The sequence below is a fragment of the Numenius arquata genome, chromosome W (assembly GCF_964106895.1).
Source record: "Numenius arquata chromosome W, bNumArq3.hap1.1, whole genome shotgun sequence".
NCBI classification, from domain to species: Eukaryota; Metazoa; Chordata; class Aves; order Charadriiformes; family Scolopacidae; genus Numenius; species Numenius arquata.
The window spans coordinates 9,128,884-9,155,255 of NC_133615.1; the positions used below are offsets into that span (position 1 = coordinate 9,128,884).

Consider the following 26,372-nt stretch of genomic DNA (forward strand, 5'->3'; position numbering starts at 1 on the left):
AACATAGTGGTGATGAAACCAGAGCTAGCTTCATCAAGTGGTGTCCAGCAAACTCTTCGAGGTGGACATGCTACACATGGACACGAATCTCAATGAATTTCATAGCATATTTCCTGCCCTGATAGTCTGCTGTGATAGATTAACTCCTGCAATTATGAACTAAATAACTTAATGAACTTTTGTGTATAAAGATAAATCATAAATGAGTGACGTGTGTGTGTATATATATATATGTGCATGTATAGATTTGATAGATTAAAAGTATTAGTGATCTGAGCATGATGCCAGTGGTATGGAATAAGGGGTGGAATGTCCTGTTTTAAAGTAAAACAGAACCGATTTTCTGTTCAGTAGTTTTGCTTTGCAGCTGACTCTTCTGACTAACTGAACTCTCTGAAATTAATGGCGTATTTTTGGACTGTAGTCTGCTCAGATAAGTCCTGGTTATTTATAATTTATGCCAAGGAATGGTGTGCAGAGAGGCTCTTGCTTATTCTTATTGCTGTAACAATGAAGGTCAGCTAACTTTGTTATTTGCCCTGTTGGAGGGTTAGAAGCAGAAGAGCATAGTGGGGTCACACCTGCGGGGAGGAGAGGACAGGACAGGTGACCCAAAACTGACCAACAGTGTATTCCATCCTATCTGCATCACGCTCAGTATAAAAGCTGAGGGATCAAAGGGTCAGCCCTCTTTCCTCAATGGCTGGTGTCCAAGGAGGACTCTGTTCATCTGCCTTTGATCCCGATCCGTGCATTCCTGAATCCAGATCCGTAATCCAGTTCCTGTCAATTGCTGAGTCCAGTCAGGGACTTCCCCAGTGCCTGCTGGTGATGTGATCATCATCCTGGGAGCGTGATATGGTTTTGTATATATTGTATGTATTTCCTTATTTTCTTTTCATTATTTTATTAATATTTCATTAAAGTAGTTTAGTTTCTTCTAAACTCATAAGTCTCTTTTTCTCTCTCCCTCCTCTCCTTGGAGAGAGAGGTGGGGGAGAGCATCTGACATTCTTTTCAGTGGACATTCCAGCCCAAACCACAACACCCACACAGCTCATTTATAGGAGTCTAAATATAACTCAGTCAAAAATGTGTTTTCCGAAGTAAAACAAAGGTTGGTAAATGCCATTCCAAATATTTCTCAGCTGTTAACACATCTTGTTATCACATTCAAGAACCTTTACAGAAGCCACACAACAAAAAGGTTTACTTAGCACAGTAAGATTTCTGGAAAGAAAATGATAACATGAGACCTTGGATACATCTGTAAACCTTTAAGCCTCTCTCTCTCTCAGGTCAAAGTTATCTTGAGAGCTCTTGCTAAAAAAACCCCAAACCCTAAAAAAACCCAAACCCAACAGGTACTAATATGATGAACCATTAATATACCCTCTCTGCTCACCATTGGGTAAATATGGCAGGAAGGCAATGAACATTTATTTGTCTTGCTGGATTCTGGTACCATCAAGCACTACAACGGGCTGTGACATCATTAGACACAAATGTGCATATCACGTGGCAGTTAATAGCTGAGCATAAGTCACCTTCCCCTTCTCTTTTGACAGCCATAATATACTTGGTTGTAGCTGGTCTGATCTGATTCGGAACACATGCACGTGTGCTGTTTATACATACTAACCACAGGAAGCAAGTCTGCACACATCTGCAAGATTCCCATGCAAACAGAAGTAATATTCCAGAAGAGATCAGCCAAAGGAGTGCAACAATTAACTTTTTGGTCTTTTACCAAATTAATTAGATACTCCATCTCCTAAATCTTCAGCTGCCTGTGTTTTACTGGTGAAAAAGCGACATTACACACCAAGATTACTCCAGTTACAGAAAGAAGACTACTTTCCCCTTGGTGTTCATGAAGTGTGCCTTGTTCATTACACATTTATATCTAGCTTAGAACAAATGCCTTCTTTCCATGCTTCAAACAAAGTGAATACTGAGTGTGGTAGTGTTTGTTATGGTTACATCTGTACAGCTAGGGCTGGGGGTTTTCTCAGATATATTAGAGACCTTAAGTATTATAAGACATATACAGCACATGCTTTTTAAAATAGCCACATGATTTAATTTGCTAAAAAAATAAAGTTTACTGTAGGTGATTTAAGTTTTTTTGATTTTATTGTGAGGAGTCCATTCTTTTGTTCCTGGGGGAGAGGGGAAATTGTAATATTTTGAAATTGATATAACAGTATATTTTTATTTAGCATTCTTAATTATTGACAAGTATGGACATACTGAAGTTTTGAGTACTATTTGTGTAACTAAAAGACAAGAGCATCTGAAACAAGCAAAAACAATAGCTGTAATTAATTGATTTGTAGAACCCTCAAAGAAGGATAAGCGCCATAGGAAACATGACATTGTCCGAAAATATAACTGATACTCAAGCACAGAAGCATGCAAAAGCATCAGAAATGACAAAGAACAAACAAAGCCCAGACTGGCACCAAGTTATAGCAATATTGGTAGTTGTGTAACTTGTACTATTGTAACCAAGGTATTAATACCAAATTTAGGAGAAAACATTTTGATGCCAAAAATCACATCCCTTGATTAACTATGTTATGTTTAGATCCAGTTATTTCACTGAAACATCTTTAAGTTCTTAACAGTCTGAAGTGTTAAAGAAGTCAATATTTTCAGCCACACAACTAAAAATATTATTTGAAAGACAATCAAATGAAAGTTACCTTCCATTTCACAGCATTATTTGTTCTGGATGGTGTACCAATTTACTCTTCTACAGTGGAACATTCTGGAGACTTGACATAAAAAGAAATAAGGGAAATTTTGTCATGCCAAGCCTATCAGAAAATACAGAAGGCTAAGAAGCAACACCCTAGGACAACTGTGTTCTAGCAGTGAATGACCACCACCCATCCTTTTTGAAGCACAAAAATTGAAAGTTCTACTTCTCTGAAAAAATGTTAAAAATTTTATTTTGTTCATTAAATCACAGGAATAAATTCATATCCTCTTACAAGTTAATTGTATACAAACTCTCTTGTAAACAAAGAACATAAGTGATTAAAGCCAATGTTTATATACTAAAGGAGTACATACTTAGCAAGTGTAATGGTCAAAGTGAAGAAACTTTGCACAAGACCCTCAGCACCTTTTCAGCTTCCTTTTGGAGGAGGAGAACAAAGTGCAGTATCTTCAAAACTCAAGTGTAATCTGAAATCAACTGAACATAAATAAAACCCAGCTAGAAGAATCGAGAAGGAGAACAGAAAAGCTTTATCATTAAAGTCACCAATTGGAAGTGTTAACATTGTTAACTGAGTTATGCAATATTGCAACTTTATATCGATAAAATAACCAGTAAACCTGTCATACTGAAATCTGGATTTCCCGTCGTGTGTAAAAACCCAAGGTTACTCACATACTGAGTAATGAACACACTCTTTAGAGGTACATGTAAAAGCCTCCAATAAAGGGGAAGCATAACATCTATTTGAATAGCAAGTAAAAAAGTCTTTTTATACCATTAAGTATATTGGGGAGGAAATATTAAATGTCTATAATTGCAGCACTCTCTGTATTCAGTGTGTGACTCCAAATACAAGGAAAGAAACCAGTGTACAGTACTAGTACTGTTTAAATAACATAAGATTATACATTGCAGCATAATTAATACTACATACATACATTCTTAGTACATGCTGGTATATATGGTCTCAAACACATATACACACCCATTCACAAGTGCACTTCACGCATCCTCTCAAACTCCCTCCCCCCCATTCATGCCCACTCACAGTATCTGAAGGTAGATTGCTATGTTGTTTGGAGTTACCACTTTTTATAAAAGCACATGCTAAAAGGTCATGTCCACTGTAATCTCGCAGCAACGGTCGGAATGATCACACAAAAACTAGGAAAAGTTAGTGCACACACAAAATCAAGCTAAAAAAAGTCTTTGGAGTTCCAATCACATAGTACAGCAATCTCACAATTGTGAAGACTAATTATAAGCTTTATAATCAATTAAATTGCACAGTGCAAAGAAATGTCCATTTGTCCTTTTGTGTAAAGGGAATGCTGGAAGCCACGTGGGTAAGTTCAATGGATAGTTCATATATACACTTGACAAGGAACACCCAAAACAGATTTGTGCTCTTAAATTAGTCATTCTGAATCACGATGCACTTCTGAAGCATCAGCTCTGCAAATTGGGCAGGTACGATTTGCCTGTAAAATGAGAAATAAAAGAAAGATTAATGCACTGACAAATACACTTATTACGGTAACAGTGTCTGCAACCCAGAAACAAAATGAAGTTGCCACTTGCAGTGATCAAGAGTACCCAAAAGGGACAAAAAAAAAAAAAAAAGAGAAACCCAGCGTGCATTCATTTTCTGTTACTTTAAAGTATGTAAAAATGACCTAAAAGATTTGTAAATGCAAAAGAAAAATACAGTGGGCAGAGAACCCCACCATCACTAGAGAAGCAAGACAGAGGTGGAAAAAAGTACCCTATATTAGGGCATCCTAGTCTTACTAGCTCTTTGTCATGAATCACAGCTTTTTAGGCTCTCACTACCCTGTTATCCCAGCAGAAGAGCAGAAATCTATCATGCAGGCTTGGCCAAAGCTTGAAAGCTGAGTGGGGGGGGGGCAGGGGAAAGAGAAGGGTTTTTAGTAACAGACACAACACACAATCTGACTAAACAGCTCCAAAGATGAACATGCATAAAAGTTTAGCCCTTCAGTGAAAAACTTGTTGAGAATACACCAATTCATAAAATAATACATGTTGGAATGATCCTCAGGAGGTCTCTAGTCCAGCCTCCTGCTCAAAGCAGGGTCAGCTGTAAGGTCAGACCAAGTTACTCAGGGCTCTCTCCCATCTCTCCCTTCTAAACTGTATTCCTATCCTTCTCACCTTCTGTACCACTGCTGTTCTATCTGTCAACCTATTGCACTGTCCTGCTTCTAGGTCTTCCCCCCCCAACTTGTTTTGAAAGAATATCTCATAGCATGCATAAAGCCATAATTTCATGCTAAGTATTTTTTTAATATCTCTCAATCATGCCTTATACTTATAAAAATAGATACTTTTTTATTTGCCCCAAGAATTCAAATTCATAGTGATAGGAGGGATTCTTATAGGAGCACTTTCTACCAGTGAAGTTCATTCTCCTCATATTCCTTTTTAAATGACCCTATTCCAACTATAATACAAATAAATATCTTTTTTTAATCACTAAAAAAGAATATTTCTATAATGTAAGGAGACGACAAAAAGATAAAATTCAGCTTGTGCCCTTTTATTGTTACTTTAGAGCCTAAATACTAAAAATGAGAAACAAGAGATGAAATGCAGTAGAAAACTAAAGAAAAAATGAAACTACACACTAGGACATTATGAATTGCATCCAACATCCAACAAAGATTTTATTTACCTTAAGCCATTTATCAACACACTTGGCATGAAACTCGTGGTTACAGGGTAAGACTCTAAGTAGCTGCCTTGCCTCAAAGTCACACATACACACTACACACCTAAAAAAAGACAGCAAATATCTATAAACTTTCCCATTTAATAGCAATAATTTCTATTCTATAGGCAACTTATAAGGTGTGTCTGCAAAAGGTTTTTTTAAAACCACTAGAGTATCTACAATGATCAAACTTTTGGTTGTATTGCTCTCTACAACTACCTGAAAGGAGGGTGTAGAGAAGTGGGGTCTGTCTCTTCTCTCAAGTCACAGGCGATCGGACAAGAGGAAATGGCCTCAAGTTGCACCAGGGGAGGTTCAGATTGGATATTAGGAAAAATTTTTACACTGAAAGGGTCATTAAGCATTGGAATGGGCTGCCCAGGGAAGTGGTTGAGGCACCATCCCTGGAGGTATTCAAAAGACGGGTAGACGTGGAGCTTAGTGATATGATTTAGTGATAGTTTTTTGTCAGTGTTAGGTTGACGGTTGGACTAGATGATCTGAAAGGTCCCTTCCAACCTAGGCAATTCTATGATTCTATCTCAAGGTGACCAGTGTAAAATGAGAATTGCTTTTGTTTTGTTCACCATGGTTTCAAATTCCAAAGCAGACAAGGGCTCAAACTCATACCCATGGGAGTTCACCAGCCCAAGCAGTAAATAGATTGTATTACCATAATTCAAAATACTAGAGTTCATGCCTGCTGATATAAACAGGTAGTGCAAACCCTATAGCATATTTCTTTCAGTTTTAACTTTCATTTTAGCTATATTAAAATAAAAACCAGAAAACTTGCTTTGAGTATTTCTCAAAGTCATAATTTATTAAAGATCACACACATTTTTTACTATGAAAAATTTCTCCTTAAATTACATCTATATTATGTTGTACATGTTTTATAAACACATTTCTTCCCCGGGGACATCATCAGCGTAAGTTCTCTGGTACTTTTATTTTTACCTACTATGTTAAAAATAACATTGAAGTTTGCTCTAAGTGGAAGATCAGAGAAAAAAACTCATCTGTTCATTTTAAAACATTTGACAGCACTGTATATCACTTTCACTGCCTCCCATCTATATCTCATTTCTCTGTTACGTAGCTCTTTCAAACAGAATTAGTCTTAAAAATAAGAAAATATAACTGCAAACCTCAAAGACTGTCAAAAGCTCTTCCAGGACCACTTGAAATTTTAGTAACTCGAAAATATTTCAATATAGGCTGAATTCCAAGTTGATGATGGCCATTTAATATCTAGTATGCTAAACAAAAATTTGGAAAACTTTTTAAAAATACTGAATAACTAAATTTGAACATCTAATTGAAGTAAGCCTATGCAGAATTTTAAAGCCAAGATAAATTGTATTTGATTTGAAAAATGGTTTAAGGAATTTATCTTTTTTATTTGAGTGCTTTTAGAGCACTTGTGTAACAGTATTTGCCTAGTTGAGGCTGCAGCCTGAAGGAATGGAAACACATAATGTAAAGTATGTAAATTTGAGATAGATGTACTTACAATGTCTGTTCCGATTGATGATTGCTTGGATTGAACCTGTAAGATGGAAGCTGTTCAATGTCTGCCTTTGTCAGTCCTCGAGGTTTGGCTTCTCCTAGACGTTCTGCCAAATTCAGCAGTGCCTACGAAACAAGGAATTTGGACTTTTTAACATTCATTGCTCAAACAAGCTCCAGCTCTACCAGAAGTGATTTCTTCTGCCATGTCACTGTCCCACCAGGTAGCACAATCCACCTCTCCATCAAGACACATTTAGTCTTACTTCTCTCTCTCTACAACTGCAAGGACTATGGAAAGATGTCTTTCAAAGTTTGATCATTAATGAATCCTTCTGAACTGCATAAGATAGTATCTTTTGGATTTCCAAATATCCATGACCTAACTGTTAATCACTCCTGCAGCTGTATTCACAGCTTGATACATGTTTTGCTTTGGAAATGAACCCCCCTTCCCCCACTCCCTACACAGTCGTGTGAGTAACCAGAAGAAAATGTTGACAAACTTGCTTTCTGGGAATATACAATGAGTTTAAAGGGACAACTTTTGACTCCCATTTCACTTATTGGGCTAACTGAATTGAGACATGGAGATTTTACGCTGAACCTTTGGAAACAAAGGCATGACATCAAACTGAATAGAAACAATTTCTGATTAAATTTTGTACTTGTTCATACAGGTAGAACATTGTACCTAAGTGCTCCTCATGTAAATAATTTCTGCTCCCTCATGAGGGGCTCCAGAAAAGCATCAGTATCAACTTGATCAAAACTGAAGCACAGAAGTTAAGAGATTTGATGAAAGATGCAAAGAGTACAGATATTCAAATAGCCCAAAACCTGGAGCCCAAGGTCAGCTACAATATGATGCTTCTTTTAACTAGCACAAGAAGCATTATAGGATATCTTGTCATTACACTCTAAATGCTATGCAACTGCACAAATACACAGCTTTAAGCAGAAGGAAGGAGAAATAGATACATGAGGAGGGGTAGGCAGCAGCTGAGGTTTTCTGAACAGAATCTGATGGGAATCCAACAGCCTGAGAAGCAGCAAGGACAAGAGTTGGGATCAGCCCTCAGTTATCTAAGATATCACTGACATTTTATTTCAAAATATGTGACTTGCTGTACTCGCCTTATTGTCAAGAGAAAATATATATTAAGAGATTCTTGCCAACATCACATTTACCTGAATTCATCCTATAATGTTAACAATAATCTGTAATGTCAGCAAGGCACATAAAAAGCACTGTTACAGCATATTCAAAAGAATAGGTTATTTATGCTCAATATTTAAAAATCAAGCAAAATGCAAAAAGAAGAGTCACATCTGAGAAGAGCCAGCATCCTGGCCTGTATCAAGAACAGTGTGGCAAGTAGGGACCGAGAGGTGATCGTCCCCCTGTACTCGGCACTGGTGAGACCCCACCTCGAGTACTGTGTCCAGTTTTGGGCCCCCTACCACAAGAGGGACATTGAGGTGCTGGAGCGGGTCCAGAGAAGGGCAACGAAGCTGGTGAGGGGTCTGGAGCACAAGTCTTATGAGGAGAGGCTGAGGGAGCTGGGGTTGTTCAGTCTGGGGAAGAGGAGACTGAGGGGAGACCTTATTGTTCTGTACAAATACCTGAAAGGAGGCTGTAGAGAGACGGGGGTCGGTCTCTTCTCCCAAGTCACAGATGATAGGACAAGGGGTAATGGCTTCAAGTTGCGCCAGGGGAAGTTCAGGTTGGATATTAGGAAACATTTCTTTACTGAAAGGGTTATCAGGCATTGGAATGGGCTGCCCAGGGAGGTGGTGGAGTCACCATCCCTGGAGGTATTTAAGAAACGTGTAGACATGGTTCTTCAGGGCATGCTCTAGTGTCCAAGATTACTGGTTTGTGGTGGGGTGCTGTGTGGGTGGGTGATGGTTTTTGGTTTGGTTGTTGTGTTGTGTGTTCAGGTGGTGGGTGGTGGTTTTGTTTGTGGTGTTTTGTGGGTTTTTGTTTTTTTTTTTTTTTTTTTTTTTTACTGTTGGTTGGACTCGATGATCTCTGAGGTCCCTTCCAACCACTACGATTCTGATTCTGATTCTGATTCTGATATAGAATGGAAGGTTGAGGAATTTAACCATCACTAATCTGAAAGGACAGATTCTGGGGAAAGGCAACAGATACAAAATAAGAGTGTTTCTAACATTCAGTGTTAGAAACTAGTATGAAAAAATATTTCTAAATTCTGTCTTCATAAACATTACATTTATTTAATCTCAGTTTTGTCTTTGAAAAACAAAAGACTGTTTAAGTTCATGTATTGATTTAACCTCTGCTCCTCATGAATTTGTACTTTACACACCAACCTCGTAGTTTTCTACCTCTCCATCTTCCATGTCCAACTCAAAACTGAAAGCTGGTCCAACTGCAGGTGGCACTGGAAGCACTGATCTGCCAGAAGAGCAAACAACAGTAAGACTCAACATCTGCCTGAAGGAAAGCATGCAAACATATGGCAGAAGTAGAGTTATGTTATTGATCCTTCTTAAACCACAAATTCTAAGAATCAGTAAAAAGGTTAAATTTGAAATTAAGAATTAAAATTCAAAGTAAAGGAGTCAAAGGAAAACTAATTGTGCCACTTTTTGATACTCGCTGTATTGCATTTTTAAATTCCATGTATATTGCTATGACAACTCATACTTATAGTAAGGCTCAGTGTTATTACCGAAATTAATCTCTTGATAGCCTGCATCACAGAATTAATATTGAACAGAGTTTCTGGTTTTAAATTTGACTTATTTAAAGAGACAGAATATCAACAAAGATAAATAACCCAAGTTCACTTAGCTCCCCAATAAAAAAGCATTCAAGCACTAGAATAGAATAGAATAGAATAGAATGGAATAGAATAGAATAGAATAGAATAGAATAGAATAGAATAGAATAGAATAGAATAGAATGGAATGGTTCCAGTTGGAAAGGACCTACAAAGATCATCTAGTCCAACTGCCTGACCACTATAGAGCTGACCAAAAGTTAAAGCATGTTATTAAGGGTATTGTCCAAATGCCTCTTAAACACTGACATCGACCACCTCTCTAGGAAGCCTGTTCTAGTGTTTGACCACCCTCTTGTTAAAGAAATGTTTCCTAATGTCAAGTCTGAACCTCCTCTGATGCAGCTTTGAACCATTCCCATGCGTCCTGTCACTAGATATCAGGGAGAAGATATCAGGACCTCCCTCTCCACTTACTCAGCCCAGTCCTGTTCAACATATTCATCAATGACCTGGATGAGGGGACAGAGTGTATCCTCAGCAAGTTTGCTGATGATACCAAACTGGGAGGGATGGCTGACACTCCAGAGGGCTGTGCCGCCATCCAGCGTGACCTGAACAGGCTGGAGAGCTGGGCAGAGAAGAACCTAATGAGGTTCAACAAGGGCAAGTGTAGGGTCCTGCACCTGGGGAGGAAGAACCCCAGGCACCAATACAGGTTAGGGATGGATCTTCTGGAAAGCACTTCTGAGGAGAAGGATCTGGGGGTCCTGGTGGATAGCAAACTTTCCATGAGCCAGCAATGTGCCCTTGTTGCCAAGAGGGCCAATGGGATCCTGGGCTGCACAGGGAAGAGTGTGGCCAGTAGGTCGAGGGAGGTCATTCTTCCCCTCTACTCTGCACTGGTGAGGCCACAACTGGAATACTGCATCCAGTTCTGGGCTCCCCAGTTCAAGAGAGACAGGGAACTACTGGAGAGAGTCCAGCAAAGGGCAACAAAGATGATTAAGGGATTGGAGCATCTCCCTTATGAGGAAAGGCTGAGAGAGCCGGGGCTCTTTAGCCTGGAGAAGGGAAGGCTGAGGGGAGACCTTATTAATGTTTACAATTACCTAAAGGGTGGGTTGAAGGAAGATGGAGCTGGACTCTTTTCAGTGGTTCCCAGTGACAGGACGAGGGGCAACGGGCACAAGCTGGAACATAGGAAGTTCCATTCAAATATGAGGAGAAACTTCTTTACAGTGAGGGTGACAGAGCACTGGAACAGGCTGCCCAGGGATGTCGTGGAGTCCCCTTCCCTGAAGATCTTCAGGACCCGCCTGGATGCAGTCCTGAGTAATGTGCTCTAGGCAATCCTGCTTCAGCAGGGGAGTTGGACTAGATGATCTCTAGAGGTCCCTTCCAACTCTGACAATTCCGTGATTCCATGATTACCCTCTGCAAGAAGCTGTAGAGAGCAATGATGTTGCCCCTCCGTCTCCTTTTCGATAATACACATAACAAAGATAATTACAATATAGTACTGAGCCAACTTCTACATCGACAGCAGACCCAACTATACATTCCCATATAACATGGATTTGGCCAGAAAAGAACCTCTTCAAATATGAAGGCAAGAGCGTGTCATTTTTCTGTTCTTTCTTTTAAGTTAAAATAGCATCTCCATCCAAAGATAGAAATATGGATCAAAGTTTAATGCACAATCATAGAAATAAAAAATCCACAGCACTATAAATGTCATCTAATTAAATGAATCAAGAATGATTGTGACACACTGTCCCTGAGTAAACAGGCAAGAGGCTATAACATCAGAGCATACTTTGTCAGAATGCACAATGCAAAGTTTAACGACTTCACTGAATCATATATCCTGGTGCTATTTTGATGCAAGTCAAACTGCGGAGTCAGAAACTATAGATGTGGCAAAACAACAGTTGGATTATCTCCTTGTCAATGACACTTTTAAAATAAATCCTAATTTTTCTCAGCATTTTGTATTTATTTCAAAAATGGAACCTACAAAGACAAATAAATTCCACGTCACACATCTAAACTACAGTAGATGGGATCTACTTTAAAAGGTTACTGATAATCCCTTAATGTTACTTCTCCCATCCCTTCTCTTCCATATATGGTTAATCAGGTGCAGAAGTTCAAAAACTGTAACAGATTATCAGTTCAGAGGAACCCCCCCCCCCAAACCGAGAAACACACCCACACCCAGAAGGCTCCCTTCATTATGTTTCAGTAATTAATTAAGAGTAAATTGATTTTCCTGTTTTGGGTTGGGTTTTTTTTGTAAGGACTGTTAGATCTTTATCCTACATAAGTAGACTTCAGGATGTAACCATGGGTATAAATCATAACTATTATCCAAGAACCAAGTGTAACCATTCTACATTGAACATTTTTAAGGAGATTTCAATAGAAAGAAGAGGCATAGCAGATCCCAAAACTACATTATCATCAAACTGTTCACTTGTACTTGTTTTTTCCTTGCTCAGGTATGTATGCTGTTCAAATAGACTGGAAGCTTTAAATATAACTACAAGTTTTCTTATTCCTTGGGATTGTCTAAACTGTCTGTACCCTGTGGTAGAGCCCAAACATAAAATACATTGAGGGGATCAACTAGCTTACAGAGTTATTTAGTAGTCTATGAGTACAATGTGCTTTGGACTTACAGCACATATGGTAACAGGCTGGGACGATACGAGTGTGGTGATATTGGTTGCTGTGATCGGTATCTACTGCGCCCTGTGAGTCTTCGAGGCATAAAAGGTGGGTAAGGCTGTAAAAAGGAAGAAAGAATTCAATATTTTCTTGTTTTATTTAATAATGATATTAAATGAAAAGTGAATGCTGAAATACATTTTAAATAAGGCATTATCCAAAAAAATCCAGTCCTGTCCAAGCCAAAAAATACAAGCTTTTTCAAATAATTGTTTTGACCATCAAATCCCATCAGTAATATATAATTATACTATCCAACAGGAAAAAAAGTAACAATGCTAACCAAAAACCCTTGCAAGCTAGCTAATGAGTATTTTGTAAGGCTTAGCCTATATATGAGCTGGTTTGGACAGGCAGGATTTGAATTGGTGAACATGCTGCAAACCAAAAGCTGAGGGCTTCCGATCGGGTGCAATGCGCTGGCTTGTGCAGCTGGTTGGGTAGGAATGAGAGTTTTAAACAACATATACACAGTTCTTTCACTGGTATAAGCCAAATATCCATTAGGGGGCACTGCAAGGATGCTCCACAGCAAAACCACTTCAAATAAAGAGCAAGGTTTAAAATCAATAAAGAAACCACATTCATAGTTGGGCTCAATTACATTCACTTTTGGGAGGAGGGGCCTTTCAACTGCATACAGATATAGTGCCTAAAAAGACAATCAAGTTTACAGTTTGAATGCATTCTTTCCATAGGAGAAAAAAGACTATTTTCCTGTTTTGATTTGCATGCAAAGCTCTTTACATTACTTACATAAGTCATCAGCATAACTGTTTAAAACATCTTGCACTGACTACTAAAATGGGAGCAGGTAAAGAATTGCAATTTAGACATAAATTGTATTTTCCTAAAAATACTCAATAGTGAAAAAAAAATGTTAGCAGATTTTTAGAACCAAAATTCACACACCACTACTGAAATGATATTCGAGGCCTTGAGACATTTACTTTTATGAAAAAAGATCACTCAAAGATTTTGTTAGCATGTTTTCATTTTTCCAAGTTTGAGTCTTCAGACTATATGAAGTAAGTTTAACCCTGTGTCCTGGTTTGAGGTAAAACAGAACCAATTTTCTGTTCAGCAATTTTGCTTTGCAGCTAAGCCTCTTCTAACTAACTGAACTCTCTGAAACTCTCTGAATTTAACAGCATATTGTCCAGACACTGTTTGGTCCCAGAGAGATAAGACCTGGTTATTTATAATTTTTGCCAAGGAATGGTGTGCAGAGAGGCTCTTGCTTATTCTTATTGCTGTAACAATGAAGGTCAGCTAACTTTGTTATTTGCCCTGTTGGAGGGTTAGAAGCAGAAGAGCATAGTGGGGTCACACCTGCGGGGAGGAGAGGACAGGACAGGTGACCCAAAACTGACCAACAGTGTATTCCATCCTATCTGCAACAATGTGGGAGACTGGCTAGCTGAGAAGGGTCTCGTAGACATGGTCCAGCTGGCTGAGCGGGAGCTTGGGAAACATCGGACTCGGCTCCTGTAACTGCTGAGCTGGCAAGGACACCCTGTCCTTGACTGTAACTGTTGTACGATAACAGGGAGATTGCAGCTGCTCAGGCATGGGAAAAGAGGATGAAAGTAACTGTAAAGAAGGAACTAAGGGCGGGGTTGAAGTTTGGAGGACAGGCCAATCAGAAAGATGTATTGCAGAATATGTATTAGCTAATTATAACGAAGCATAAAAGACGGCTGTACTATTCAATAAACGAAGCTTGCTGATCACTCATATTGAGTGACTCTGTCTTCCCTCCGTCGCGACAAATGGCGCCCGAAACAGGGACCCTAGAGAGGGCTGAACCTGCGAGCCACGAGTCGACAGAGCCTGGGTACCGGTCCTGAAAGCAGCGCAGGAGGCGAAAGGGATTAAGGGATTAATCCCCACACCCGGGAGCACCTACAGAGGGTCCCGCCGGCCACGCACCGCCGAGGTCTGCAAAGGCTGCAACAGCGCTGACGAAGGTATGAATAGACAAGCAGCGTATGATTTGCTCAAATGCTTTTTAGAAAAGCGGAGCATTCAGGGTATAGATAACGAAGGTATGAATAGACAAGCGGCGTACGATTTGCTCAAATGCTTTTTAGAAAAGCGGAGCGTTCAGGGTATAGATTGTAAAAGGGAGTTGCCTGGGTTATTAGCGTATGGAGTAGCGAGAGGTTGCTTTGATAATCCAGATACGGTTTTTGAACACGAGGAATGGCGTAAATATGGGGATAAATTGCTTGACGAAGTTATATGCGATAATAAAACAGCCAAAAAGTTGATAAAGCCGTGGCGGGCAGTCGCTAATGCCCCGTTGCAACACCGAGCTGAGCAAAAAAAAAAAAAAAAAAAAAAAAAAAGGAATCCCTTCATATATGGGTATTAAGCAAGGAAGAGAGGAGCCATTTGGTTTGTTTATCGATCGAGTAGCAAACGCCATACAGGCGGCCGGGGTGCCCGATTATCTCAAAGGCACTATACTAAAGCAGTGTGCTATACAAAATAGTAATCCGGCCCGGCCACGCGTAACATCTTGGCTACATTGCCAGGGACATGGACCATCGAGGAAGGACTAGAAAGAATGGCACAGGTACCGGTGGGGCCACAGGCAATGTTAGTTGAGGCAGTAAAGGAGCTAGGGAATAGTTTAAAGGAACACGCGCAGGCTACGCAGAGTCAGGTTTTAGCAGCCCTTGCTCCTTTGCAAACCTCCGCTGGGCGGTCAAATGCCCGCGGCCCACCTCGTTTGCGGTGCTTCCGTTGCGGCGTCGCCGGACACATGAGGCGGGACTGCAATGCCAACTCCATGTGGTGCAAGAACTGTCGATCAGACACTCACAACGAAGCTGCCTGTCGTCGAGCTGGATTGGGAAACGGACGACCCAGCGGGAAAAGCCGCCCCGCGCCGACACAAAAAGCGGCTGCCTACCCAGCAGCACACAACCCCTTCCTCTCCGGCCAGCCACAAGCGGAAGCCTTGGACTGGACCTGGCAACAGCAGTAGATTGCACCCTACTGGACTCGAAACCTGTCAGAATTGCTACCGGCACACAGGGACCAATCTGTATTAATGGACAAGCGGTCGGAGCGCTACTTATAGGGCGTTCATCTGCCACTATGCTGGGACTTAATGTTTTGGTGGGACTGATTGATAAGGACTTTTACGGAGAGATTCAAATTATGGCTCAGACGCTGTTCCCACCACTTTTCGTAGCTAAAGGCACTAAGGTAGCACAGTTGATTCCCCTGCCACATCTTGCGGGGGCCCTTCAACCGCTGCAGGAGCAACCTCGAGGGCAAGGTGGTTTTGGATCTACGGGACAAATGGCCTTGCTAACTATCGGCCTGCGCCAACGGCCACAACGATCGGTTACGGTGCAGTACGGCGACCAAACCATCTCACTTGTCGCACTTTTGGATACTGGTGCCGATGTTTCTATAATCAGTACACGGAAATGGCCGGCTCAATGGCCAACATACCCGACCAATGCCACAGTTGCGGGAGTAGGGGGATTGACTCTTGCTCGCAAGTCACCCCTTTTGCGATGGACTATAACAGACAATGGGTGGGTCCTGCAGAGGTGGTTTACGTAGGACGTGGTTATGTCTGTGCTTCTACTGCTACAGGTACCATCTGGGTTCCTAGCCGATGGGTGAGACCTGCTGTTGAGCACACTGGCGACCACACCTGAAGAGCTTTTGGAGGCCCCTGCTATCTGGGCCAACTAACACTGCTTGCTCCAGATATACATACCCTCAGAAATCATACTAGAAATAGACGATCTCTTTCTACCCTAGGTTCTTTATACTGATTTTGATAGCAGCACGTGTAATACTGGGATGTGTAGTTAAGAAAGTTGAACAAGTCACCGAAAAGGTATTGCTTGCCCAAAATAAAAACGGGGGAATTGTGGGAGACTGGCTAGCTGAGAAGGGTCTCGTAGACATGGTCCAGCTGGCTGAGCGGGAGCTTGGGAAACATCGGACTCAGCTCCTGTAACTGCTGAGCTGGCAAGGATACCCTGTCCTTGACTGTAACTGTTGTACGATAACAGGGAGATTGCAGCTGCTCAGGCATGGGAAAAGAGGATGAAAGTAACTGTAAAGAAGGAACTAAGGGCGGGGTTGAAGTTTGGAGGACAGGCCAATCAGAAAGATGTATTGCAGAATATGTATTAGCTAATTATAACGAAGCATAAAAGACGGCTGTACTATTCAATAAACGAAGCTTGCTGATCACTCATATTGAGTGTCCCTGTCTTCCCTCCGTCGCGACACAACAACACTCAGTATAAAAGCTGAGGGATCAAAGGGTCAGCCCTCTTTCCTCAATGGCTGGTGTCCAAGGAGAACTCTGTCTGTTCATCTGCCTTTGATCCCGATCCATGCATTCCTGAATCCAGATCCGTAATCCAGTTCCTGTCAATTGCTGAGTCCAGTCAGGGACTTCCCCAGTGCCTGCTGGTGATGTGATCATCATCCTGGGAGCTTGATATGGTTTTGTATATATTGTATATATTTCATTATTTCCTTTTTATTTTATTCTTAATATTTCATTAAAGTAGTTTAGTTTCTTCTAAACTCATAAGTCTCTTTTTCTCTCTCCCTCCTCTCCTTGGAGAGAGAGGTGGGTGAGAGCATCTGTCGTTCTTTTCAGTGGCTAGTCTGGCCCAAACCACAACACCCTGACTTTCCACTGCTGCAGCCACTAATGAAATTCGATTGCAAAAATGCAATTATTCAATAAAATGTTATGTTATAACTTAAAGCAAAGATCAAGAAATTGAACTCATCACGCATGAGGATGTAGTACAAAAGTAATACTTACAACTCCAAATGAAACCTCTTGGTGTAAAGGATCATGGGTTAAGAACTGGATAGGAGCTGAGGAAGTCAGTGTCGGAGGATGACTTGATGGAGGGTAGGTAAAGCTTCCTATAGGAAGATGTTCTCCAAGCAGTTCTACTTCATTCTCTATCCTTTGAAGTTGCTAAAAGAAACACAGGGTTTGTTGTATTAATAGAAAACTAGTTTTTAAATTTATTTTTTAGTAGCAAAAAAGCATAACTCCAATTATATGTTCTGAAGAGTTGTGGAAATTTTATGGCATTGTACTTAGTATACATGGCAAAGTTTTGGTACTGGGGAGGCTGCAGGGGTGGCCTCTGAGGGAAGAACTAAGGGGCTGCCTTGTGCTGCACACAGCTGGTTCCAGCTGGCTTCGCAATGGACTGACAGAGGCAAAAGCTGAGCCAATCAGCAGTGCTGGTGGTGCCTCTGTGAAAAACTATTTAAGAAAGGGAAAAAAAAAAGCTGGATGGAGAGTAAGAGGGAACAAAGAAGAGTGAGAAACAGGAGAGGGAAAACCATGGTCAGAGAAGGAGAAGGATGATGAGGAGGTGCTCCACAGCACCAAAGCAGATATTCTCTGAAGACCACAGAGGATCCACATTGGAACAGATTAATATTTCCCAAAGGAACTGTGGCCCATTGAGAACCCATGACAGAGTAGATTTTCCTGATAGAACTCCAGCCCATGGAAGAACCCACAACAGAGCAGATTTTCCTGACGCCCATGAAGAACACACACCAGAGCCGAGGAAAGGTGTGAAAAGGAAGGTGCAGCAGAAACTGATTGCTATATACAGAATCACAGAATAGTAGAGCTTGGAAGGGACCTTCGGAAATCATCTAGTCCAACCCCCCTGCCATAGCAGGATCACCTAGAGCAGGCTGGACAGGAACACATCCAGGCGGGTTTTGAAGATCTCCAGAGAAGGAGACTCCACAACCTCTCTGGGCAGTCTGTTCCAGTGCTCTGGCACCCTCAAAGTAAACAAGTTTTTCCTTATGATCAGATGGAATTTCCTGTGTTCCAGTTTGTGTTCATTGACCCTTGTCCTGTCACTGGGCACCACTGAAAAGAGTCTGGCCCCATCCTCTTGAGACCCGCCCTTTAGATATTTATAAGCATTGATGAGATCTCCTCTCAGTCTTCTCTTCTCCAGGCTAAACAGACCCAGGTCTCTCAGCCTTTCCTCATAAGAGAGGTGCTCCATTCCCTTGATCATCTTTGTAGTCCTCCGTTGGACTCTCTCCAGAAGTTCCCCGTCTTTCTTGAACTGGGGGGCCCAGAACTGGACACAGTACGCCAGATGTGGCCTCACCAGGGCAGAGTAGAGGGGGAGGATGACCTCCCTCGACCTGCTGGCCACACTCTTTTTAATGCACCCCAGGAGACCATTGGCCTTCTTGGCCACAAGGGGACATTGCTGCCTCATGGTCAACTTGTTGTCCACCAGGACTCCAAGGTCTCTCTCTGCAGAGCTGCTTTCCAGCAGGTCAGCCCCTAACCTGTACCAGTGTATGGGACTATTCCTCCCTAGGTACACCACTCTACACTTGTCCTTTTTGAATTCCATTAGGTTCCTCATCGCCCAACTTTCTAGCCTGTCGAAGTGTCATTGAATGGCAGCACAGCCTTCTGGTGTGTCAGCCGCTCCTCCCAGTTTTGTGTCATCAGCATAGTTGCTGAGGGTACACTCTGTCCACTCATCCAGGTCACTGATGAATATATTGAACAAGATCGGACCCAGTACTGACCCCTGGGGAACACTGCTAGTTACAGGCCTCCAACTGGACTCTGCACCGCTGACCACAACCCTCTGAGCTCTGCCACTCAGCCAGTTCTCAATCCACCTCACTGTCCATTCATCTAACCCACACTTCCTAAGCTTACATATGAGGATGTTATGGGAGACAGCGTCAAAAGCCTTGCTGAAGTCAAGGTAGACAACATCCACTGCTCTCCCCTCATCCACCCAGCCAGTCATTCCATCGTAGAAGGCTATCAGATTGGTCAAGCATGATTTCCCCTTGGTGAATCCATGCTGACCACTCCCGATGACCTTTTTTTCTTCTACATGCTAAGAGATGACATCCAGGATGCGCTGTTCCATGACCTTTCCAGGGATGGAGGTGAGGCTGACTCAACTGTACTGTCCTGGGTCCTCCTTCTTGCCCTTTTTGAAGATATTGAAGATTTTGCAATAACATCTGCCACCTCCCTCAGCACTTGCGGGTGCATCCCATCAGGGCCCATGGATTTGTGGGTGTCAAGTTTGCTTAAATGATCTCTTACCCTATCCTCCGCGATCGAGATAGAGTGTTCCTTACTCCATGCTCTGTCTTCTACCTCCAGGGTCTGGGGTTCCTGAGGGCCGGCCTTAGCAGTAAAGACTGAAGGAAAGAATGCATTCAGTAGCTCTGCCTTCTCTGCATCCTCTGTCACCAGGGTACCTACCTCATTCAGCAGCGGGCCCACATTTTCCCTAGTCTTCCTGCTGATGTACTTGAAGAAGCCCTTCTTCTTGTCCTTGACATCCCTTGCCAGGTTCAATTCCAAGCGTTCCCTAGCCTTCCTCATTGTATCCCTGCATATTCTGGCTCTATATGGACCTACTCTGGACCAACAACCTACTCTGCTACTAAAGACAGAGGCAAAGAAGGCATTAAGTACCTCAGCCTTCTCCTCATCCTTTGTCACTATGTTACCTCCCACATCCAATAGAGGATGGAGGTTCTCCCGAGTCCTCCTCTTGTTACTAATATATTTATAGAAAGTCTTTTTATTGTTCTTAACATGCAAGGCCAGGTTAGGTTCTAGCTGGGCTTTGGCCTTTCTAACTTTTTCCCTACATAGCCTTACAACACCTTTGTAATCTTCCTGAGTGGCCTGCCCCTTTTCCCAAAGGCCATAAACTCTCCTTTTTTCCCTGATTTGTGACCCTATCTCTTTGTTCGGCCAGGCCGGTCTTTTCCCCCAATGGCTTGCCTTACAGCACACAGGGACAGCCTGCTCCTGCGCTTTTAAGACTTCCTCCTTGAAAAACATCCAGCCTTCCTGGACTCCTTTGCCCTTCAGGGCTGCCTCCCAGGGGACTCTGTCAAGCAGGTTCCTGAAAAGAACAAAGTCTGCCCTTTGGAAGTCCATGGTGGCAGTCCTGCTGGCTCCCCTCCTTGCTTCCCTGAGAATTGAGAACTCTATCGTTTCATGGTCACTGTGCCCAAGTTGGCCTCCAACCATCACATCCCCCACAAGTCCTTCTCTATTCACAAACAGCAGACCCAGCAGGGCTCCCTCCCTAGTCGGCTCCCTCACCAGCTGTGTCAGGAAGTTATCCCCAACACACTCCAGGAACCTCCTAGACTGTTCCCTCTCACCTGTATTGTGTGCCCAGCTGATATCTGGTAGATTGAAGTCTCCCACCAGGACAAGGGCAAGTGATCTTGAGATTTCTCCCAGCTGCTTATAGAATATTTCATCTATCTCTACCTCCTGGTTGGGCGGTCTATAACAGACTCCCACCATGATATCAGCCTTGCTGGCCCTCCCCCTCATTCTTACCCATAGGCACTCAAACCTACTGTTACCCTCAATTAGTTCTTGACATTTGTAACCCTCCCTAACATACAGGGCCACCCCACCACCTCTCCTTGCTTGCCTGTCCCTTCTGAAGAGTTTGTAGCCATCCGTTGCAGCACTCCAGTCATGCGAGTCATCCCACCACGTTTCTGTGATGGTGACTACATCATAGCTTTCCTGCTGCCCAATGGCTTCCAGCTCCTCCTGTTTCTTGCCTGTGCTGCGTGCATTAGTGTAAAAGCATTTCAGCTGGGCTACTGGTCCCACCACCTTTTTGGTGTAGGAAGGCCTAACTTCTACCTGACCATTCCCAGGCACAGCCATAGTTCCTAATCCATCGATGACCCTTGCGTCTCTGCTGATGGATTTCCCCCTCTTCCCCCTTCAAACTTAGTTTAAAGACTGTTTGATGAGCCCTGCCAACTCCTGCAAAAAGACCCCCTCCCCTTTTTGAGACAGGTGTACCCCATCTGTCTCCAGTAGGCCTGGTGTCATGTAAACCTTCCTGTTTTCAAAAAACCCAAAGTTGTGCCTCTCACACCAGGCTTGGACCCAGGTATTGATCTGCTGGCTCTTTTTGTTACTTTCCTCATCCTTCCCTGCGACTAGGATGAAAGAGGAAAACACTACCTGCGCTCCTGACCCCAGCAGGAGTCAGCAACTGACTTTCTTAATAGACACATGTTCACAAGCTGAAGAAAATAGATTGTAGAGGAAGACAAGGTTATCGGGAGTGGTCAAAATGGATTCACCAAGGGGAAATCATGCTTGACCAATCTGATAGCCTTCTACGATGGAATGACTGGCTGGGTGGATGCGGGGAGAGCAGTGGATGTTGTCTACCTTGACTTCAGCAAGGCTTTTGACACTGTCTCCCGTAACATCCTCATATGTAAGCTTAGGAAGTGTGGGTTAGATGAATGGACAGTGAGGTGGATTGAGAACTGGCTGAGTGGCAGAGCTCAGAGGGTTGTGATCAGCAGTGCAGAGTCCAGTTGGAGGCCTGTAACTAGCAGTGTTCCCCAGGGGTCAGTACTGGGTCCGGTCTTGTTCAATATATTCATCAGTGACCTGGATGAGTGGACAGAGTGTACCCTCAGCAACTATGCTGATGACACAAAACTGGGAGGAGCGGCTGACACACCAGAAGGCTGTGCTGCCATTCAATGACACTTCGACAGGCTAGAAAGTTGGGCGATGAGGAACCTAATGGAATTCAAAAAGGACAAGTGTAGAGTGGTGTACCTAGGGAGGAATAGTCCCATACACTGGTACAGGTTAGGGGCTGACCTGCTGGAAAGCAGCTCTGCAGAGAGAGACCTTGGAGTCCTGGTGGACAACAAGTTGACCATGAGGCAGCAATGTCCCCTTGTGGCCAAGAAGGCCAATGGTCTCCTGGGGTGCATTAAAAAGAGTGTGGCCAGCAGGTCGAGGGAGGTCATCCTCCCCCTCTACTCTGCCCTGGTGAGGCCACATCTGGCGTACTGTGTCCAGTTCTGGGCCCCCCAGTTCAAGAAAGACGGGGAACTTCTGGAGAGAGTCCAACGGAGGACTACAAAGATGATCAAGGGAATGGAGCACCTGTCTTATGAGGAAAGGCTGAGAGACCTGGGTCTGTTTAGCCTGGAGAAGAGAAGACTGAGAGGAGATCTCATCAATGCTTATAAATATCTAAAGGGCGGGTCTCAAGAGGATGGGGCCAGACTCTTTTCAGTGGTGCCCAGTGACAGGACAAGGGTCAATGAACACAAACTGGAACACAGGAAATTCCATCTGATCATAAGGAAAAACTTGTTTACTTTGAGGGTGCCAGAGCACTGGAACAGACTGCCCAGAGAGGTTGTGGAGTCTCCTTCTCTGGAGATCTTCAAAACTCGCCTGGATGTGTTCCTGTCCAGCCTGCTCTAGGTGATCCTGCTATGGCAGGGGGGTTGGACTAGATGATTTCCGAAGGTCCCTTCCAAGCTCTACTATTCTGTGATTCTGTGAAAATATTTCTGCTTCACTACCATAAGGAATAATTGAAGGCACACTGATGTATGAAGAATTAAGAAGCTTCTTATAAAAACAATTTGGCATTTCCCTGTGAAGTAAAAATCTTCATTATAAGCACCATGATTTGTACTTATAAATAATCTATTGCCATGTTTAGGCTAGATACATTATCTGGAAGCTATGCTTTTGAAAAATCATTTCAAATCTCAGCTCATTTTGGTCTCATTTTTCAGGAAAACCTTAACTCTGCTGTTTCACTTATTCACCCTTCTTTTCCCAGTACTGAATTCCACATGCTTCCAAACAGTCAGGTATGAAAGTCATCTTGTGGAAGCAAAGGAAAAGGAAAGTTGTTTCCCCATTCTGCTGAACAAACTTTATATAATCAGCATTTTTAAGGCAGTAATTCTTTTAGTAAAACTTGACAGTAAAAAATCAAGCTATCAAACAGAGCTGAAAGTTAACAAGGGGAATTCTTTTTGAAGCTAAATTAGCAATCTAAGTTAAGAGGGAAGATATTCTGGTTACCAGAGAAAACTATGCAGAACCATTCCCCCATGCCTATAATGAAATTATTATAATAGTGCCAATACCTGACGTTCAACACAACAGTATTTGTTACTGCTGAAAACACACTGAGCAGTATTTGTTAATAATATTGAAATTATTTTGTGTTTTGATATTAATGAAATATTGGTTGAGCTCCAACGAAACAGGCACAAAGGTGCCTGGCAGAAGATTTGTAAGTGGAAATTACAAAATGTGATTTTTTTTTTTTTTTTACCCTCGTGTCTATAATAGCATCTTATCTTATGATTGCATAAGCCCTATTATGAAGGTGTTAACTTTTCAGCCAAGGTTGTTTAAGTGAAAAGAGTCAATTTCCATAAGAAAGGGAGGAAAAGAAGTTCCGGTAGGCCATAGAAGGCTTTTCACATAGAACACTTTTCACACTAGTGTTTGGAGGGGGATACAGTGGTCACTTTAAATAAACTGTGTATTAATGTGGTAGAAGTATGCAACAGAAATAATGCTTTGTGCTTTCTGGACTCTGCAAAGTTTTTTTTCTCTGGGACCACTGCTGCACTACACTTAGGTCTCTATATTCTCTTTTACTTTCTGGAAGAACACCACCTGCAGAAACAGTACATAAAGCAAACTTATGTCAGACTGGCAGGAGTACAGGCCTCCAGGGAAATGGTCAACAACTGAGGAAATCTTAAGAGAATCAAAATGAATTTCAAACAATACTTTTATTTTTTTTCTTCAGACTAAGTCTTGCTCAGGTAACACTACTACAAAACCCTATTACTTACTCCAAATCAATTTTTTCTCTCAACCAGAATGTTATTAGAAGGACAAGAGCGTTATTTGCTGATCAACCCCCAGATATTTTAGGAGAGGGGATAAGAAGCGTTACTTACTGAACGTGACTGCTGTGCTTGGAAGGGAACAAATTGCCCTGGAGGTGGCAGATGAGACGGATGATGCGGAGAGATGTGAGGAGGGTGCAAAAGGAATGAGTCGTTAGAAATCAGAGGTGGGAACGCTGCATATGGTACAGGTAGATGTTGGACTGAGCACGTCTGAAGCATCTGAAAGAAAATGAACATTTTTACATCTAGAGTGAGAGGAGATTATCAAAAGAAAGCAGTCTTACAATCACAACCCACACAATAATTCATTCAGAAACTCAATGAACAGTGATTCTAGTACAGAACAGGATCTAAAAGTGTGATGCTACCACTTACACTTGCAAGGTGCAAAGGGCTTTTTACTTCAGGTGAAGTCAATAGGAATTGGGGGGTGTTCACTCTGCATTACCAGGCACAGACTCCCAAGCGGGGAGCAGGTTTACTTACCATAGTAGCTTCTATTCTTCCCATATATTACGTTTACAGACACATGCCAAGAAAACAATCACTAGTTGGAACTGAAGGATTCCTAAATGTCAGATTGTGCCCTAAACAACTCTGTTGCGGGAAGTTGTCCCTCTTCTCTTCCTCCTCCTCTTGCTGGTACCTGCTGTCCCTTTCTCTTCTGTCCTGGGACTTCGAGGTGATCTTCTGAAAGAAAATGGTGTCCATCTGCCGCAACTGCAAGGCTGTGACTGTAACCCAAATGGAAGCACTACAGCCTACTTATGCTGACATCTCCCCCCAAAACAGACCTCCTAACGACCGATATAGCTGTCCAGACCTCAGGCTGCATGGAGCTCCAGTAACTGGAAGTCCCCCTAGCACCTGAAGGCAGCAGTGTATGTCATAGCTGCAAAAGTGTGTCCAGCTGGAAGAACTCTTCAGACAAGTAGCTATGTAACAAGAGGAGCTCAACAGGCAGTGCAGTACCTGGGAATGTGAGCAGGAGATTGATGTGTGGTATTGTGCACTGTCCCAGGCTGAGTGACAGCCCTGCCTTAAGGATGGGCAAAGGGAAGGTAAGTGGAGTGACTACATCAGTGGACAAGGGAAGAGATACAAATGTCATCATCTAGATTTCTGTAAGACCTTTAACATGGTCCCCCACAACATCCTTCTCTCTAAATTGGAGAGATATGAATTTGATGGGTGGACTGTTCAGTGGATGAGGAATTGGTAGGAATAGGTCAACGGCTCAATGTCCAGATGGAGACCAGTGACAAGTGGTGTCCATCAGGGGTCTGTACTGGGATCAGTAATGTTTAATATCTTCATCAATGCCATAGTGGAATTAAGTGCACCCTCTGAAAATTTACAGATGACTTCAAGCTGAGCGGTGTGGTTGACACACCTGAGGGACGGGATGCCATCCAGAGGGACCTTGACAGGCTGGAGAAGCGGGCCCATGGAAACCTCATGAAGTTAAACAAGGCCAAGTGCACGGTCCTGCTTCTGGGTTGGGGCAATCCCTGATATCAGTAGAGGCTGGGGGATGAAGGGATTGAGAGTAGCCCTGAGGAGAAGGACTTGGGCATACTGGTGGATGAAAAATTGGACATGAGCTGGCAATGTGCGCCTGTAGCCCAGAAAGCCAATTGCATCCTGGTCCGCATCAAAAGAAGCATGGCCAGCAGGTTGAGGGAGGCGATTATCCCCCTTGACTCAGTTCTGGTGAGACCCCACCTGGAGTACTGCATCCAGTTCTGGGGCCCTCAGTAGAAGAAAAACATGGACCTGTTGGAGTGAGTCCAGCGGAGGGCCATGAAAATGATCAGAGGGATGGAGCACCTCTCCTGTGAAGAAAGGCTGAGAGAGTTGGGGTTGTTCAGCCTGGAGAAGAGAAGGCTCTGGGGAGATCTTATTGTAGCCTTTCAATATATTGAGGGCTTATAAGAAAGACAGAAGAAGAATTTTTGCCAGGGCCTGTAGCGACAGGTACATTTTCTTCCTTTTCTGGCCAACGTACCTGTAAACCCCTTGTTATTATTCTTCGCATCCAAACCATTCTATGAGTCTATGATTCTGAGTTATAACTAGCCTTAAAAGTTCTGCTCATTTTCATGTTTTGAGGGGAGCCTTA

The 26,372-nt window shown here is 42.6% G+C and overlaps 1 protein-coding gene across 1 annotated transcript in view; it reads right to left on the minus strand.

Annotated features, from left to right (window-relative positions):
- Positions 1 to 2,938: 2,938 nt before the first annotated feature.
- The window catches only part of LOC141476630 (E3 ubiquitin-protein ligase RNF38-like), a 203,746-nt gene continuing 180,312 nt past the window's right edge, over positions 2,939 to 26,372 (minus strand). Inside the window, 7 exon segments of the mRNA XM_074165410.1 lie at positions 2,939 to 4,212; positions 5,427 to 5,526; positions 6,982 to 7,103; positions 9,318 to 9,402; positions 12,415 to 12,521; positions 17,283 to 17,444; positions 24,299 to 24,469. Of these exon segments, the coding sequence (XP_074021511.1) occupies positions 4,150 to 4,212; positions 5,427 to 5,526; positions 6,982 to 7,103; positions 9,318 to 9,402; positions 12,415 to 12,521; positions 17,283 to 17,444; positions 24,299 to 24,469 (810 nt within the window). The 3' untranslated portion in view covers positions 2,939 to 4,149.